A 15,820-nucleotide genomic window follows, 5' to 3' on the forward strand; every position below is an offset into this window, starting at 1 on the left:
TATCTCCCAGATAAACAAAAAAATAAAAGTGATATAAATGGATACTATAAAGCATGACAATTAATACCATCGAAACGGTTTTATTTATTCTTTTTACATGTATGTATATTTACAAGAAATGCTAATAATATCTGAAGAATCCAATCACTCCCAATAAAAGATACTTTTCATGACTTTTTCATACTTGACCTAGCCTTTCTTTCTTTCTTTGGATTCTTTCCTCAAGTTTTTCTTGTCTAGCACGTCTCCTCTCTTCTTTTAATCCTTGTTTATCTACATTTGGTTTGGTGGCCGGCTTAGGTGAAAGACGGATAATGACCTTAGATGTAACATCTCCTTCTACAACAGGGGCTACAGATAACTCTTCCACAAGAGTTAGAATTTGTTCCATTATTTCATTACGACGTTTCAGTTCTTTCTTAGGAATCCGTACTGGTACTTGAGAAGTATCCTCAAGTGGGTTCAGGACTTTTTCAAAATTGTCTAACCAATGTTTTGGTGTACCATTGTTGTTATTATCAATATAGATGTTAACTTTATTCCCCTTTTGTAAGAGACCCTCAATTTCATGAGATTTTTGGTTCGATAAATCATCCTCTCGTATCTTCCAAGATAATTTTATATGTTTCAAGGTATCTTCACTCTTTGAAGGATCATTGAATTTTTTTCTTATTATCCCCTTTTCTATTAACTCATCTTTCTTCAATTTTGCCATATCATCTGAATACCTCTTTAAAGCAGTCTTTGAGTCAACAATTTTGACCAACGGAATTCTAATTTCTTCATCAACTGTCTCTATATCTACAATAGACATACCAAACTTATTCAAATCCAAACCTCTTGCATAATGTCGAATATTAGAGGGCTCTATCTTATGACATTCATTATCGAATATTCTTATATCACCCTTGGAGTTTAATTTAAAGATTTCCTTAATCGTATGATTAGCGGCTTCCTGTGCACGTTCTGTCCCACTATCCCAATTTATCACTATCCGTTTTTTTTTATTTATGTTTCGATTCATGTTTGAAGTTTTCTTCTTAAAGTACCCACTACGTTTGGTATCTCTAGATAACATAAAATTTCTATTCTTAACTTCATTAACCTTCAATGAATTAATTTTGGATTGTCGATTAGAGATTATATCTCGCAGTAGATCCCCAGATTCCAGAGTTCCCTTATTATTAGAATTAAACGACCGTGCAATGATAGCCGACTTCTTGAGAAATACATTTCCGTTGGAGATTCTATTTACATATAGTACACAGCGTTGCAACATCACCTTTTACCTTACTTCTCCTCTTAATATAAGGATCATGACATGTTTTCCCTTTTAGTTCTCTTGGATACCTTTTAATATAAATTTATTATTTTTCAAATTATATCAGAAAGTAAGTAAGTACCCCGAAATATAAAAAATCAAGTAACAAACATTCAAATTTTTGAAGAACCTTGTAAGAAAAAAATTAATGTACATTGGATACTATATAGAAAAAATAAATACATATTTTATAGTAAAGTTTTTTAATTAAGGAAAATTATGGATCAATACCCAAGACCATAGCCAATAAGGCCATTCTTACATATAAACCATATTTCATTTGTCTGAAGTAAGCAGCACGATGATCGTAGTCAACTTCTTCCTTGATTTCGTTAACACGAGGCAATGGATGCATGATAGCCATATTTTGCTTTGCGTGGGCTAGGATTCTGTTGTCAACAATGTAGACATCCTTTAAACGTTGATATTCAGCCTTATCCTTGAACCTTTCTTCTTGGACTCTTGTACAGTACAAAACATCAGACTTAGAGATGATATCTGGGGTCAATTCCAAACTTTCAACACCTAGCATATTAGCCTCAAACAATTCTTGTTTTAGGGAGTCTGGTAGTCTCAATTCACTTGGAGAAACTAAGTTAATTCTAACTTGATAATGCTTTAGTAAACGACATAGAGAATGGACAGTTCTACCGTGCTTCAAATCACCCATAAATGTAACAGTAATACCATTGACAGTACCAATTTCTTCTCTAATTGTGAATAAATCTAAGAAAGCTTGAGTTGGATGTTCACGAGAACCATTACCACCGTTAATAATTGGGACTGGAGAGTACTTAGCAGCAATATGAACAGACATTTCATCAGAATGACGCATAACAATAGCATCAGTGTAACTGGCCAAGGTTCTAACAGTGTCTTGTAGGGTTTCACCCTTCTTAACCGAAGAAACATTTGGATTAATGTTAACAACTCTACCACCTAGACGTTCCATAGCAGCAATGAAAGAAGAACAGGTACGTGTAGAAGGTTCATAGAAAATGGTAGTTAGAACATGGGCCTTCATGATGTTCAAAACACCTTCTCTGGCAACAGCAGCTCTTAGTTCTTGAGCAACAGCAAACAAAGCGTGGAGATCAGAACGATTAAATTGCTTGATGGATAAAATATGTCTACCTTGGAATGGATTTTTACCACGAATTAAATTATCTAGAGCAGTTGGCGCAGTTAATTCTCTTGGAGGTTTAGAAGACATCAATCTTTGTTCTAGAGTAGGTGGCTCAACAATAGCATCTTCAGCAGACTCAACACTATCAAAAAGTTTTGGTCTTTCAGCTGAGAAAGAAAATCTCTTATCTTTCATAAACCCGATAGTCTTTTGAGCTTCAACAACAGTTGGAGCAGCGTTAGAGGCACCCAAAATAACATGAACACCCGATGGTTTTTCATCAACTAATTCACCGCTTAGAACAACAGTTTCGTCCTTTACAATAACACGTTCAATACCACCGGATAATGAAACACCTGTATGTGGAGACCATCTCTTTGTATCAGTGACGACATAATCTAAGTCAATTTCAACAACAGCATCTTGTTCTGGAAGGTTGAAGATCTTTATTGGATTATCATGTAAACGTAAGACAATATCAGCAACACTCAACTTACCTTCATGAACAGCAGTTAGCAACAATGGCAATGCATCTTTAATACCTAAACCAATTTCAATTTTGTGACCAGTAATTGCAGCCAAGTTTGTTGGCAGAGATCCGATAGAAAAGGCATCAATAGAATCAAGATTTTCCCAAAAGAATTCTTGATCTTCATTAGTCGGTAGGAAGACACCCTCTGGATATTGTTCTTGAGAAATGAATAATGAATAAACGTTGATATCACAAGTAACTCTGGAATCCTTCTCCTTAACAGTCTTAATCAAAGCCAAATCTTCTTTGTTAGAGACACCAGTAATATGGATGGATCTGTTTTGTAACGAAGCTAATAGTAGAATAGATGCAAGTTCTGAAGTCTTGGCTTCAGCAATAATTTGTTTATCAGTTGGCCAATTTTGTAATAATTTACTAACCTCAGAAACCTTGTTCTTCAATTCATGGTATGGAAGGAATAATGCACTAACATCAGAGGAAGTTTGACCAACAAGATCAATATTATTTGGAGTGCCTGCAACTGTCAAACCAAAATCGGTGTATGATGCACCAGTGGAAGCAGAAAGAGCAGCTCTTAAGGAAATACTATCTGTGATGACTGGACCTCTGAATGCTCTTGGCATAATTTGGCAATATGTAAAACCAGATTCTAGGAACAAACGACTTGTTTCTTTCAATTCTTTTGGACCGTCAACAATATTTGAGACGTTTGGAACATAGGTAGCAATATTAATCAAACCTGGAATAGTAACAGTTCTGTGAGATGTTTGAGCATCACGTTCAGATACATCTAGCTTTAAATGTCTTGAAATAGCTTCAATCAATAACTTAGCACATTTGACATTGGTAACCAGTGGAACGGAGTAATCGACAGCCATACGACGAGTTTGATAACCCTTAGAAACGTAAGATGCAGGACGACGGAATCTATTAGCAGAAGGTAAGTTAATATAAAGATCAATGTTATTGTTAGCTAAATGCTGAGTCAACGAATACTCTGCCTTTTCATCATCATTTTGGTTTAAAACTTCCAAATATTGGACAGACATATTATGCTCAGTAATGAAATCAGCAGTACCAGCAGTAGCAAATAGCTTATAACCCATATTGTATAGTTTTTGGATAGCTGGTAACAATTCTTGTTTTTCTTTGAAAGAACCAATGGACAATAGAATATTCTTCTTTGGTAACTTGAAACCAGTTGCCAATAAGGACTTTAGATAAGCTTCATATTTGGAATGACCGAAGGTAGCGACTTCACCAGTGGAAGCCATTTCAACACCTAAAACAGGGTCTGCACCAGCAAGACGTGGGAAAGAAAATTGTGGTACCTTAACAGCAACATAATCATCCGGTAGCTTTTCAACTGGATAAGGATCAAATGGAAGACCCATAATCGCCTTAGTAGCTAATTCGATTAAATTAACACCAACTACCTTGGAGATAAATGGGAAGGAACGAGAGGCACGAACATTACATTCAATAACCTTAATCTCATTATCTTTAGCAATAAATTGAATGTTATATGGACCAGTAATCTTTAAGGCCTTACCAATCTTAGCAGTAGCAACAACAATTCTGTCAACAGTTTCCTTGGCTAAATCTTGAGGAGGAACAATCAAAGTTGCATCACCAGAATGAACACCTGCATTTTCAACATGCTCAGAAACAACATGCATAACTAATTCACCATTTCTTGCAACAGCATCCATTTCAATTTCTTTGGCATTTTCAATATATTTAGTAATGACGACTGGGTAATCACGAGAAACTTCAACAGCTTGTCTTAGATAAGATTCCAAATCATTCTTAGAGTAGACAGTGTTCATAGCAGCACCGGATAGAACGTAAGATGGACGAACTAGGACTGGATAACCAACCTTTTCCGCAAAACCACCGGCTTCATCCATGGATGTCAATTCTTTCCAAGCAGGTTGATCAACACCAATTTGATCCAACATACGCGAGAACTTGTAACGGTTTTCAGCGGAGTCGATCATATCTGGGGAAGTACCTAGGACCTTAACATTTTCACGGTGTAGAGTCATAGCAATATTGTTAGAGGTTTGACCACCCATAGAAACAACCACACCTTGAGAATTTTCTATTTCGTAAATATCCAAAATTCTTTCTAGGTTAATTGTTTCAAAATACAATCTATCGGCTTCATCATAATCAGTAGAGACTGTTTCAGGATTATAATTAATCATAATGGTCTTATAGTTATTAGCACGCAAAGTTCTAACTGTAGTAACAGCACACCAATCAAATTCAACGGAGGAACCGATACGGTAGACACCAGAACCTAGAACCATAACACCATGATCTTCGAAAGTCAAATCATGAGCAGAAGCATTGTAAGTCATATATAAATAGTTTGTATGAGCTGGGAATTCAGCAGCAACAGTATCGATTTGTTTAACAAATGGCGTAATACCTAATTCTTTTCTTAGACGACGAATAGCAACTTCATTGGAGTTTAGGAACTTAGCAATTTGTCTATCATCAAAACCGCATTGTTTAGCTTCTCTTAATAGGTCACTTGGAAGCTCCTCAATAGCACCAATATCCGTGATTTTCTTACCGAAAATTATTAAGTCATATAACTTTTGCAAGAACCATTTGTCGATGTTTGTCATTTCCCAAACCTTATCAACAGAGTAACCTAATTGACTGAAGGCATTAGCAATAGCAAATATTCTCAAATCAGATGGATTTTCTAATTCATAATCAATATCGACTTCTAGTTCAGTTTCGTTAAAACCTAGATTCACATATTCAGTAGATCTAATAGCCTTTTGGATAGCTTCCTCGAAAGTTCTACCGATACTCATAACTTCACCAACAGACTTCATCGAAGAGGATAATTCTGTGGAGACTCTGGAGAACTTCTTCAAATCCCATCTAGGCATCTTCACAACACAGTAATCAAGAGATGGTTCGAAACAAGCACAGGTTGATTGAGTAATAGAATTCTTAACCTTGTCTAATGGAATATTCAAACCTAATTTAGCTGCAGTGTAAGCCAATGGGTAACCAGTCGCCTTAGAAGCTAAAGCAGAAGAACGAGACAATCTTGCGTTGACTTCAATAATACAGTATTCTTGGGAAAATGGATTTAGAGCGTATTGAATGTTACATTCACCAACCACACCCAAATGTCTAATGACGTTAACAGCGGTCGTTCTCAACATGTTGTAATCAGCATCGGATAAAGTTTGAGATGGAGCAACGACAATAGAATCACCAGTATGAATACCCAATGGATCGAAATTTTCCATATTACAAACAGTAACACAGTTGTCGAAAGCATCACGAACAACTTCATATTCAACTTCTTTCCAACCTTTCATGGATCTTTCAACTAGAACTTGAGGAGAAGAAGCAAACGCAACGTTACATAGATCTGATAATTCCTTTTCATTATTAGCGAAACCGGAACCTAAACCACCAAGAGCATAGGCAGCACGAACGATAACTGGGAAACCAATCCTTTTCACAGCAGCTAAAGCCTCTTCAACAGAGTTAGCGGCCTCAGATTTGGCACATTTTTCATTAATTTCATCAATAGCATTAGCAAACAATTCACGATCTTCGGTTGTAATAATAGTGTCGATTTGAGTACCTAATACTTGAACACCTAGAGATTCGAATTCATCTTTCATTTCAATACCTACAGATAGAGCTGTTTGACCACCAAATGTGACATAGATAGCATCAGGACGTTCATGTAGAATAACCTTTCTAACAAATTCGGTGGTAACTGGTAAGAAGTAGACCTTATCAGCCAAACCCTTCGATGTTTGAATTGTAGCAATATTTGGATTTATCAGGATAGTGTAGATACCTTCTTCCTTAAGGGCTTTAATAGCTTGAGAACCAGAATAATCGAACTCACCAGCTTGACCAATGGATAGACCACCAGAACCAAGAACAAGAACCTTCTTTGGTTGTAATCTTGGATGGGCCTCTAAGTTGTCCTTCAATAGACCACCTGGGAATGAAATTGGTTTTAACACCTTGGTTTCCTTATATTCTTTGACAGCATTTATGAAGACATCAAACAAAAACTCTGTATCTCTTGGACCTGGAGTAGATTCTGGATGGAATTGGACAGAGAAGTATGGCAATTCCTTATGGTAGATACCTTCATTTGAACCATCGTTAGCGTTGACAAAAAGAGGTTCCCAATTTTCGGGTAAAGTGTCGACATCAACAGCGAAACCATGATTTTGTGAAGTAATGTAACAACGACCACTGATGGTAGATGTACATGGAATGTTTTGACCACGGTTACCGAATATCATCTTAGTAGTTTCAGCACCTGTGGATCTGGCTAGTAATTGATGACCGAAACAGATACCGAAAATTGGAGTCTTTTTAGCCTGAACTACTGAATCAAGTCTCTTAGCAACATCGGCTAGAGTAGATGGATCACCTGGACCGTTGGAGATAAATAGACCATCATATTCTTCTGTAGTAAAATCGTAATCCCATGGAACAACCTTTAGTTCAACACCTCTCTTGATAAAACAACGGATTTGATTGTACTTAATACCGACATCGATGGCGATAATTCTTAAAACTTTACCATCTGGTCCAGTTTGAATATCGACTTGCTTATTATCCGTCGGTGGAGTGTATAGTTTTGGTTCCTTTGTAGAAACCTTGGCAACCAAATTCTCAACATTTGGATTAATCCATTCTGGAACATCGAAGCAAGATTTCCAGTTTTCGGTGGTAGCTAAATCTAAGTTAGCATTAGACTTTTGTAAAGCCAATCTACCTAGCATAGAACCAGAATCTCTTAAATGTTTAGTCAAGTTTCTTGTATCGACACCATATACGGCTGGAATACCTTCTCTCTTTAACCACTGGGATAGAGATGAGTTAGCTAAGTAATGAGAGTAAGCTTCGGTGTAATGAGAGACGACTAGACCAGCAACATGGATTCTATTACTTTCAAAATATCTTGGAAGACCAGCAACTAATTCATCTTCTAAAGTCATATCTGGAACACCATAGTTACCAACCAAAGGATAGGTAATGACCAAGATTTGACCTTCGTAGGATGGATCGGTTAACGATTCAGGGTAACCGACCATACCAGTTTGAAAGACTAATTCACCAGCCGCTGGCTTCTCGGCACCAAAGGAATAACCTTGCAAAGTGACACCATCTTGTAGTTCTAAGGTGACTAGACGGTCACCGACTACTTCAAGTGGATGTGTGACTGGACAAGTTGGGACAACAGCAGACATGATTAATAAGCAATAAATGATAGAAGAATAAAGTTTAGCTTATTAGATTTTTTGGTATTTTATTAGATTTTTTTTAAAAAAAGGATGTCCAAAAAATAGATAATGGATGGATGGTATCAGATAGGTATGATATAATTAAATTACTACTTCAATAGCAATTTATCTTATTTTTTTGTTTTAGTAGGAGGAAGTTCCGTTTGAAAGTCTTCTAGTCTCCTTATATTAGGGAATGTAGGATGGAAATTTGAAGTAAAGTTGAATCCACACTTATATTAGAATTTATTAAATGCAAAAACGAGAGAAGAAACTATTTAGAAACAAATTTATAATGTTAGTAAAAAAGAAATTGTAAGCTTATTTTTTAAATGAAAAATAAATGAAGGGAGAACTGATCCTTGTTTAATTAAAAAATAAGATTTCATGATCGAAGTCAAAAAAAAGGGAAAGGCTTCGAAGTGCTGTAGTTTAAATCCTGAAAAATTTCCTTAATTAACCAAGCGAAGAAAGGCCCGCAGCCAAAAAGCGAAACGGTGATGATGATGATGATGATGATACGGTTGAAAAATTCAAGCTTAGAAATCGTTGGAAACTTTTCAGTCAATGATTTATTTTTTAATTTCTTACCAAATCCTGTATTGAAAGGGGTAGAGTAGAAAATAAAGTAGAATTTCTTATTTAAAAAAAAAAGATGAATTAACTGTACCGAAGTTAATCAGATTTCCTGAAGGAGTAATAGAAGCTATATGTTTATCAGATGGCTGAGAGACACATACTTCTAAATGTTATTATTCTTATACATACAGTTTTTTCGATTTGTAAAATTTCTCTTGACTCAATTGTAAAAAAGTTTAAGAAAGTAGTTCTTTTCTTTTACAATGTATGAAATGGTTGATAATGACAAAAATGTAGTCAGTTGTTAGGATATTCCTTTCAGGTAATTGTTATTGATCTGTTTTTGTCCTTTTACCAAACCTTTACATTTCGTAAAATAAGATTTAAAAAGAAAATAATACAACAAGAGAATAGAATTTTAATAAGGCCAAAAGGTAATAGTAAATATGAGGGTACCTTTTGTAAACTAAATTAGTCTAATTAAAACATACCGTTCTATGATATGACCATAATATTTACAGAAAAATATATTGGAATTGAAATCTGAGATGAGACAAATGGAAATTCCATCAAGTATTTATACTAATTGAATTGAATTAAATTAGATTAAATAAAAATTTGGGTAAAAGTTGGACGAGTCAAGTTGATGGAAATATATTATTATGATAGTTGTTGACTAAGAATAGGCCGTACCGGCTATCCCCGAGACAAAACTTCCAGCATTTTGCAAGGAGTTGACTGTTTTTTAAGGGAGAAATAAAAATAAAATTGGAAAAATTTTCACCAAAAACCCATACACCGCGTACTACAGATATTTCCGACGGTCACAAATGTCTCAATTTGTCGCAAGGATTTAATTAGATGTTGTCTTGATATAGGACATCTTGAAATGTTACTGCGCCAGAATCATGTACCTAGCATTAACTTAAATGTGTCGTGAAAAATCATTTGTTCATTCATTATAGAGATGAAATGAGATGAGGTCTACAATAGTACACACCTAATTCTTCCAGGGACTTCAGAGCCAACATATTTATCAGAAGTAATTGACATATATTTTAGCAGTACATTTAAGAAGCTGCAACTAAACTAAGCTCTGTATAGATAATAACTTTACATAAGATTTCAGAAGCAGTTCAACCAACAAGATTTTATTCAGGGCTCTGTTCTTTCTTTATCCCCCAATTAGAATATTATGTGTTCAAACAACTAAGGAAAACAAAAAGGATGTCCTTTTTATATTTATTTATATGATGAATATTATTTATATATGGTAATACTACTAAGAGTAAAATATGCTTTTTATGTATATGCGATGACTTAAAATTCTTGATGAATGCCTCAGTCACGAAAATGGGGATGGACATATCATATCCCCTGTATTATATTTCTTTAGAGAAAAAAAAAGAGCTTCTTGCGATTATACCTGCTTGTTATTGTAAACCTAAACTATACCATGACATTATCGATTCTCTGTTGACGATCTCTTAATGATTCTTCAGTATCGAGTGCTTGAACATCGTTCAAAGGCCCAGAATTCGAAGTGGTAGTTCTCAATGACGATTCGTAACTGTTACCTCTAGTATCGTTATTGTTATAGAACTCTTCACCTTCTTCTGTGAAATAATCATCATTTTGAGGCTGATAACGTTGATATTGTGTTTGGTGCTGATGTTGATGCTGATGCTGATGGTGCTGCTGTTGATGTGGATAATATTGATTACTATTATGTTGATATGACGATTCTTGATGATTGAAATCTTGTGTAAAGGTCCGATATATTGGCGTCTCCTCTACCCTTTTTGTAAATCTTTTCATTGATTTCCTGAATAATCCTGTCAATGGATCAACATTCTCTAAATGATCTTTACGTCTCCTTAGTTTTAAGTCTTCAATATGATCGATATGTTCAAGTCGCTCACTGGGTAAGATAATGGCACGATCCAACGAATATGGCAAACCTCTGTTCCTACCTCTTATCAACATACAGATAATGACTAGTTTTGATAGGGTCGTAAAACGTGCTGAAAAAGATTGATTTGTAGTTGGATAACCTAATGATAAACCTACAGTACCGTACGCACTTACCACTTCAAATAGAATAGAAAAGACATTGAAGTTAGGCATTGTTTGATCTTTAATTTTATCATTTTCACAAATACAGATAATGAATAAACCTAGAAACACAAACCACAAATCAAATGATAATTGTTTTCTTAAATGTTGCCCAATAAATGATTTTGTGGACATATGTTCACTTTCAGGTTCACCAGAACCACGCTTTCTCTTTTTCTTCTTACTTTTCTTCTTCTTCTTCTTCTTCCTTTTATTATTTTGAGACGATCTGTGGCTTAGAGTACTACTTTTATTGCTTTGTGAACTGCCTTCAATAGTATCTTCCAGCGAGTGATTGCTACGTTCTGCTATATCTGAGTTATAAATTTTGTCATCATCATCATCATCATCATCATCATCGTCATTTTCATTTTCATCTTCATTTTCATCTTCATCACTCCCTTCTTCCTCTTCCTCCTCGTCCGCACTCTCTTCGCCCTCTGACTCTGATTCCACCTCCCCATATAAACCCAGTGATTGTTCTTCATAGACGTTTGTTCTTCTAATGGATATAGCTAGCGGTAAAACAGAAACATACATCATAAGCATATATGATACTTGAGTTGCTGCATTCAACTGACTTAAATCCACAACACCGAAACCAGCTGTTCTGGTACTGACAGCTTGAAATAAACCATCCAGCACTCTATAACCCTTAGAGATAGGCTTTAAAACAGTTGACCCTAAATCTAGAATAATGAATAAAATAAAATCGGTGAAATTTAGAACAACTAAAGTCAATAATAACCACCATGTGGCTGACTCGGGAAACAATAAAGTAAAACAACGACGTGGATGATCCAACAAGAATCCTGAACTCTCACGGATGTGCGATAATTCTGGAGATATTTTAAACATTATCCAAATAATAAATCTTAACAAAATAGGAAAACCTGTATTACCAATAATAATGAACCAAATCATAACAACTAAAGGATAAACAGCTGTATTAAATGAACCCATAGAGTCTGGTGTTAGTGTTAGGCCCAAATCGTTAAATGCACTCATAGATGTAAAGAAACCCCACCAGGCTGGGGAAACCCCAGCCTCTCTAACTATATGCGCATATTTCGAATCGCGACATATCCAAGGAAGCATTATTACAAAACATAAAATATGGAAACCAACATAGTATACAATTAATATCCGACAAAGAAGTTTAATCGCTCTATATTCAACACCACCCAATTCATTCTTTTGAATATTTGTCAAACCAGTAAAATTAGAGTTACGAGATACAGTTGGTTGCCATGAAAGGTAATTTGAACTCATGGTCTTTGAGAGAGGATGGACTTGTTCAATGAAATTTGGACTTAAATTGTCATCAGGGTGGAAACCGTAGTAGCTTTGCTGACTATCGTTATCTTCATAATTCCTATCATAATCATCATCATCGTCACCCTCATTGTTATCGTCATCAGCGTCATTATCGTAACCATCATCATGGGAAGTACCATCTGTTGTGAACCTACTATTTGGACGATATAGATCGTTTGGATGCTTATTACTGTTACCTGTTGATTCATACAGCAGATGAGGTAAGCCCGATGGTGAGCTATTTTTGTAAATAGTAGAAGCTAGATCAGGGAGGGATGCCGCGGATGTAAAAGATACTGAATCATCCTGGGTAGTTTGTTTCATTATCGCAGGATGTGTTGTTTCAGTTCTAAATTTTTGTACCCCTGCTGAACCGTCCGTGTTATTCTTTCTTCTCTGGGCGATATATCTTTCACCCATTTTTCTTGGACTTCTAAGATGATGCTTATTCTTGTGTTCTTTTTTCCACTGCTTATATACCATTTTTTGAAAGTCTGGTTCTTGCGCTAATTCATTTAGTTTTGCTCCATCATTCACATCGAAAGTCAAAGAATGTGCCAACATTTTATTCATGCTAGGTTTCGAATTATTTGGTAAAGGATAATGTTCTTTTTCTTCATCAGTCTCGTTATCAGCAAAATAATCTTCAGCCATGTGTTGCCCTTGATTATGACTATTACTTTTGTTGGGATAATCCTTCTTTCTCAAAATATCGTCCTTTTGATCCTTATCAAATGAGCCACTTGATAATCTCCTTTTTAAGTTTTTTCTGAACCTTTTCCCTTTACGAAGTTGTTTTAGTAAGTACTTGGACGTAGAAGGGGCTCTTCTAAATGGGGGACGATTAGATGCCCAAGTTGGTGCTTCCTGGGTAGATTCCATTTTTACTAAGTGTCTTCTCGGTGGTTGTTGTATGTCAAAATGAATAGTTTGTCTATGTTGAGCAGGTTCAGGACCAAATGTTACTGTTGGCTTTTCTTCAAAATCACCTGTTATAGGATGCATAGTTACTTTTTCATCAAGATCTTGATGATTTTGCGCAACCACTTCTGTGGTCGACTGAGTTTTCACTAATGAAAAAGGACTCTCGTTTATGGGTTGTGACGGAATTGAATTGATGCTACTTTCCTCTCTTGGTGAGATGTTATCTCTATTAGAAAGGGTTTCAGATTCTATTTCAGAATCTGTTGGTTGAGAACCTGAGTCAGATATTGAGTTATCAGAAATTGCAAATGAATCGCCCATCTCCATTGAATGGTTACTTTCGTCTGATGTGTTATCATCATTTATATCTGCGGCATTACCACTATTTATACTATCATTAACATCCGATGACAAAATTGAAGATTGATGAGCATCTGAATTTAAACCACGTATTTGTAATTCATCAGTTTTTATATTATTAGCTCCTGATGGTAATCTTTCTTGAGGGTGTAAGTTAATACTCTGTGGTGTCACACGGGGGCGTTTTGAATCTCCGGACTCTGATCTTTTATGCGAAGTATTCCAATTTAGCCGCGACGCTTCTGAATTTAAACCGTTTGGATTAATTGTCTTTGGTTTAGGTATATTTTTTTGGTTTTTATTTTCATTTGGAGCTTGAATGACCAATGCAGGTCCGTCATTTTCTTCTGTCTCCTCGTGTTGGTCTCTTAACATCTGGAGAGATCTTAACATATCCTGAGGCGTGATCTCTGCGGAATTCCTCCTTTTGGCGAACCTTTCCTTCTCGGACTGCATATTCAATGTTGAAGAAGATTTTTTAATATTATTTTCTTCATTTTGGCCTTCCAAATGTCTTTTCGAATCAGAATATGCATTGGATTTTCTTGGTTCTGGAGATATATCATCATCCACTAATATGGGAGTTTTAGCCCTTTGTAAATCTTGTTTAGGCTTTGAAACATTTGATTGCGAATCAGAGGGAGCTTCTTCAGAGATATAATCTTCATCTCTATTGACCATCTGTCCACTAAACAATTTTTCTTGGAAATTTTTACTATTAGACGATTCACGCTTTGTATTATTATGATTTGTATCAGGTGTAGTAGTTTGTCCTGATAATGTGGTATTGTTATTACCTTCGCCTTTCTTATGCGAGGTTACATCAGTGGAGTTTTCCTTCGAGTTATCGTGTTTAGTGGTATCGCTTGAGGTGATGGTAGCGTTATCATTAGGAATCGCTAAAGTTCTTTTTGAAGATTCTACCTGAGAAGATAAATTACTAGAGGTTCCATTTTTTACACCACTGATATTATCGTTACTACCACTATTATCATTATTCTTAGTTTTGTTATTTAAATCTAGATCGTCATCTCTAAATGTTATCGTGGGCCTTACACGCATTTCATAACTTTCGTCCATATTACGATTACCTTCATGTCCTTGACGACCTATAGAATCAAACCTCATCGAAGGTTGCCTGGGCGTTGTCAGAGTCCTCCTTGTTAACTCTCTTTGTAAAATTGTCTTCGTTCTTCTCATTTTGAAATCCTTCTTAGAAAAATCACTGATACCATCGAAGTATCTCTCAAACCAATATAAACGAACAAAAGCTAAGAATCCATGTATAGCTATTGGAGTCGTTAAACAACATGTAATATAAACAATGATCTGTTGATACAGAGTCAAGGAATTCACATCAATAGTATTCAGACCACCCTGCGTAGATGCACCTGTTGCTAGAAACAGAATGTCTATATACTTTGCATTCTTTACGGGATATAATAAAATCGATGTGATAATGGTCATCGTAATGATATAAATATAATGAACTGCAAGAAAGTTTGGGAATAAATATTTCTTTAGGGGTTCGATCCACGTCCCTATCTTGGCAATAATATCACGTATTCGATGACCTGCAGATTTCTTATATGATTCTGGTATTGTGAAGTTTGGAGCCAATGTCGAAACCCTCGTTAATGTTCTTCGGAGAGGATGTATTCTCTGTGGTATATGCATGTTTATTTATTAGATGTCGAATGTTGAATATTATTGTGTATCGCTGTGAAGAAGAAGGATATATTTTGACCAAGCTATAGAATTGAAAATGTATCTTCTTCGGAAAATGCTATATGAAGGAATAGAATCAGTTTAATCAACTTGTTCTAACTCTTTTTTCTAAAAAGAGAAATGAAATTTAAAATAAAACGAAATGACAAATCTATTATAGTTATTTTTTCCTGTCTCAACAGATATGCCACTAAAAATAAACAGTTGTCCAATAATCAGCAATGCAGAATACTAAAGTATTTCTAAGAGTCTATCAAAAATATTCTTTTGTGTTGTTGTAAGTCTTCTCGTTTCAAAAAAAAAAGATAAAAGTCGTTTACCTTACGTAAACACCGCAGAAAATGCACTTGATATTGTATAATATTTTGTCAAGAAACGAGTAGATACTTCAGCCCTAATGATATATATTAGAGTAAAACAATATTGGTGATCCTTTCAGTATTGGCAGAACAGTTGTATAAAAAAAGCCTTATTCAACTTGAGATCATCCAACAGCAATCACATATTAGACCCCGTTGTCTATCTAAACCACCGGCCAATTTATGGATATTTTTTTTTCTTTG

General features: G+C 35.3%; 3 protein-coding genes across 3 annotated transcripts; all 3 read right to left on the reverse strand.

Moving 5' to 3' along the window:
- Window positions 1–178: 178 nt before the first annotated feature.
- AIM23 (Aim23p) lies at window positions 179–1,279 on the reverse strand (the record flags this gene model as incomplete). The annotated part of the gene is made up of 1 exon (XM_041551046.1): window positions 179–1,279. One exon carries the CDS (start codon window positions 1,277–1,279, stop codon window positions 179–181), a length of 1,101 nt encoding a protein of 366 aa, XP_041406980.1.
- A 259-nt stretch (window positions 1,280–1,538) lies between these two features.
- URA2 (bifunctional carbamoylphosphate synthetase/aspartate transcarbamylase) lies at window positions 1,539–8,201 on the reverse strand (the record flags this gene model as incomplete). The annotated part of the gene is made up of 1 exon (XM_041551047.1): window positions 1,539–8,201. One exon carries the CDS (start codon window positions 8,199–8,201, stop codon window positions 1,539–1,541), a length of 6,663 nt encoding a protein of 2,220 aa, XP_041406981.1.
- A 2,061-nt stretch (window positions 8,202–10,262) lies between these two features.
- Window positions 10,263–15,206, reverse strand: TRK1 (Trk1p; the record flags this gene model as incomplete). Its single annotated transcript, XM_041551048.1, has 1 exon — window positions 10,263–15,206. One exon carries the CDS (start codon window positions 15,204–15,206, stop codon window positions 10,263–10,265), a length of 4,944 nt encoding a protein of 1,647 aa, XP_041406982.1.
- Between the last annotated feature and the right edge of the window lie 614 nt (window positions 15,207–15,820).

This window comes from Maudiozyma barnettii, assembly GCF_903064755.1.
Source record: "Maudiozyma barnettii strain CLIB 1767 genome assembly, contig: KABA2_05, whole genome shotgun sequence".
Lineage (NCBI taxonomy): Eukaryota > Fungi > Ascomycota > Saccharomycetes > Saccharomycetales > Saccharomycetaceae > Maudiozyma > Maudiozyma barnettii.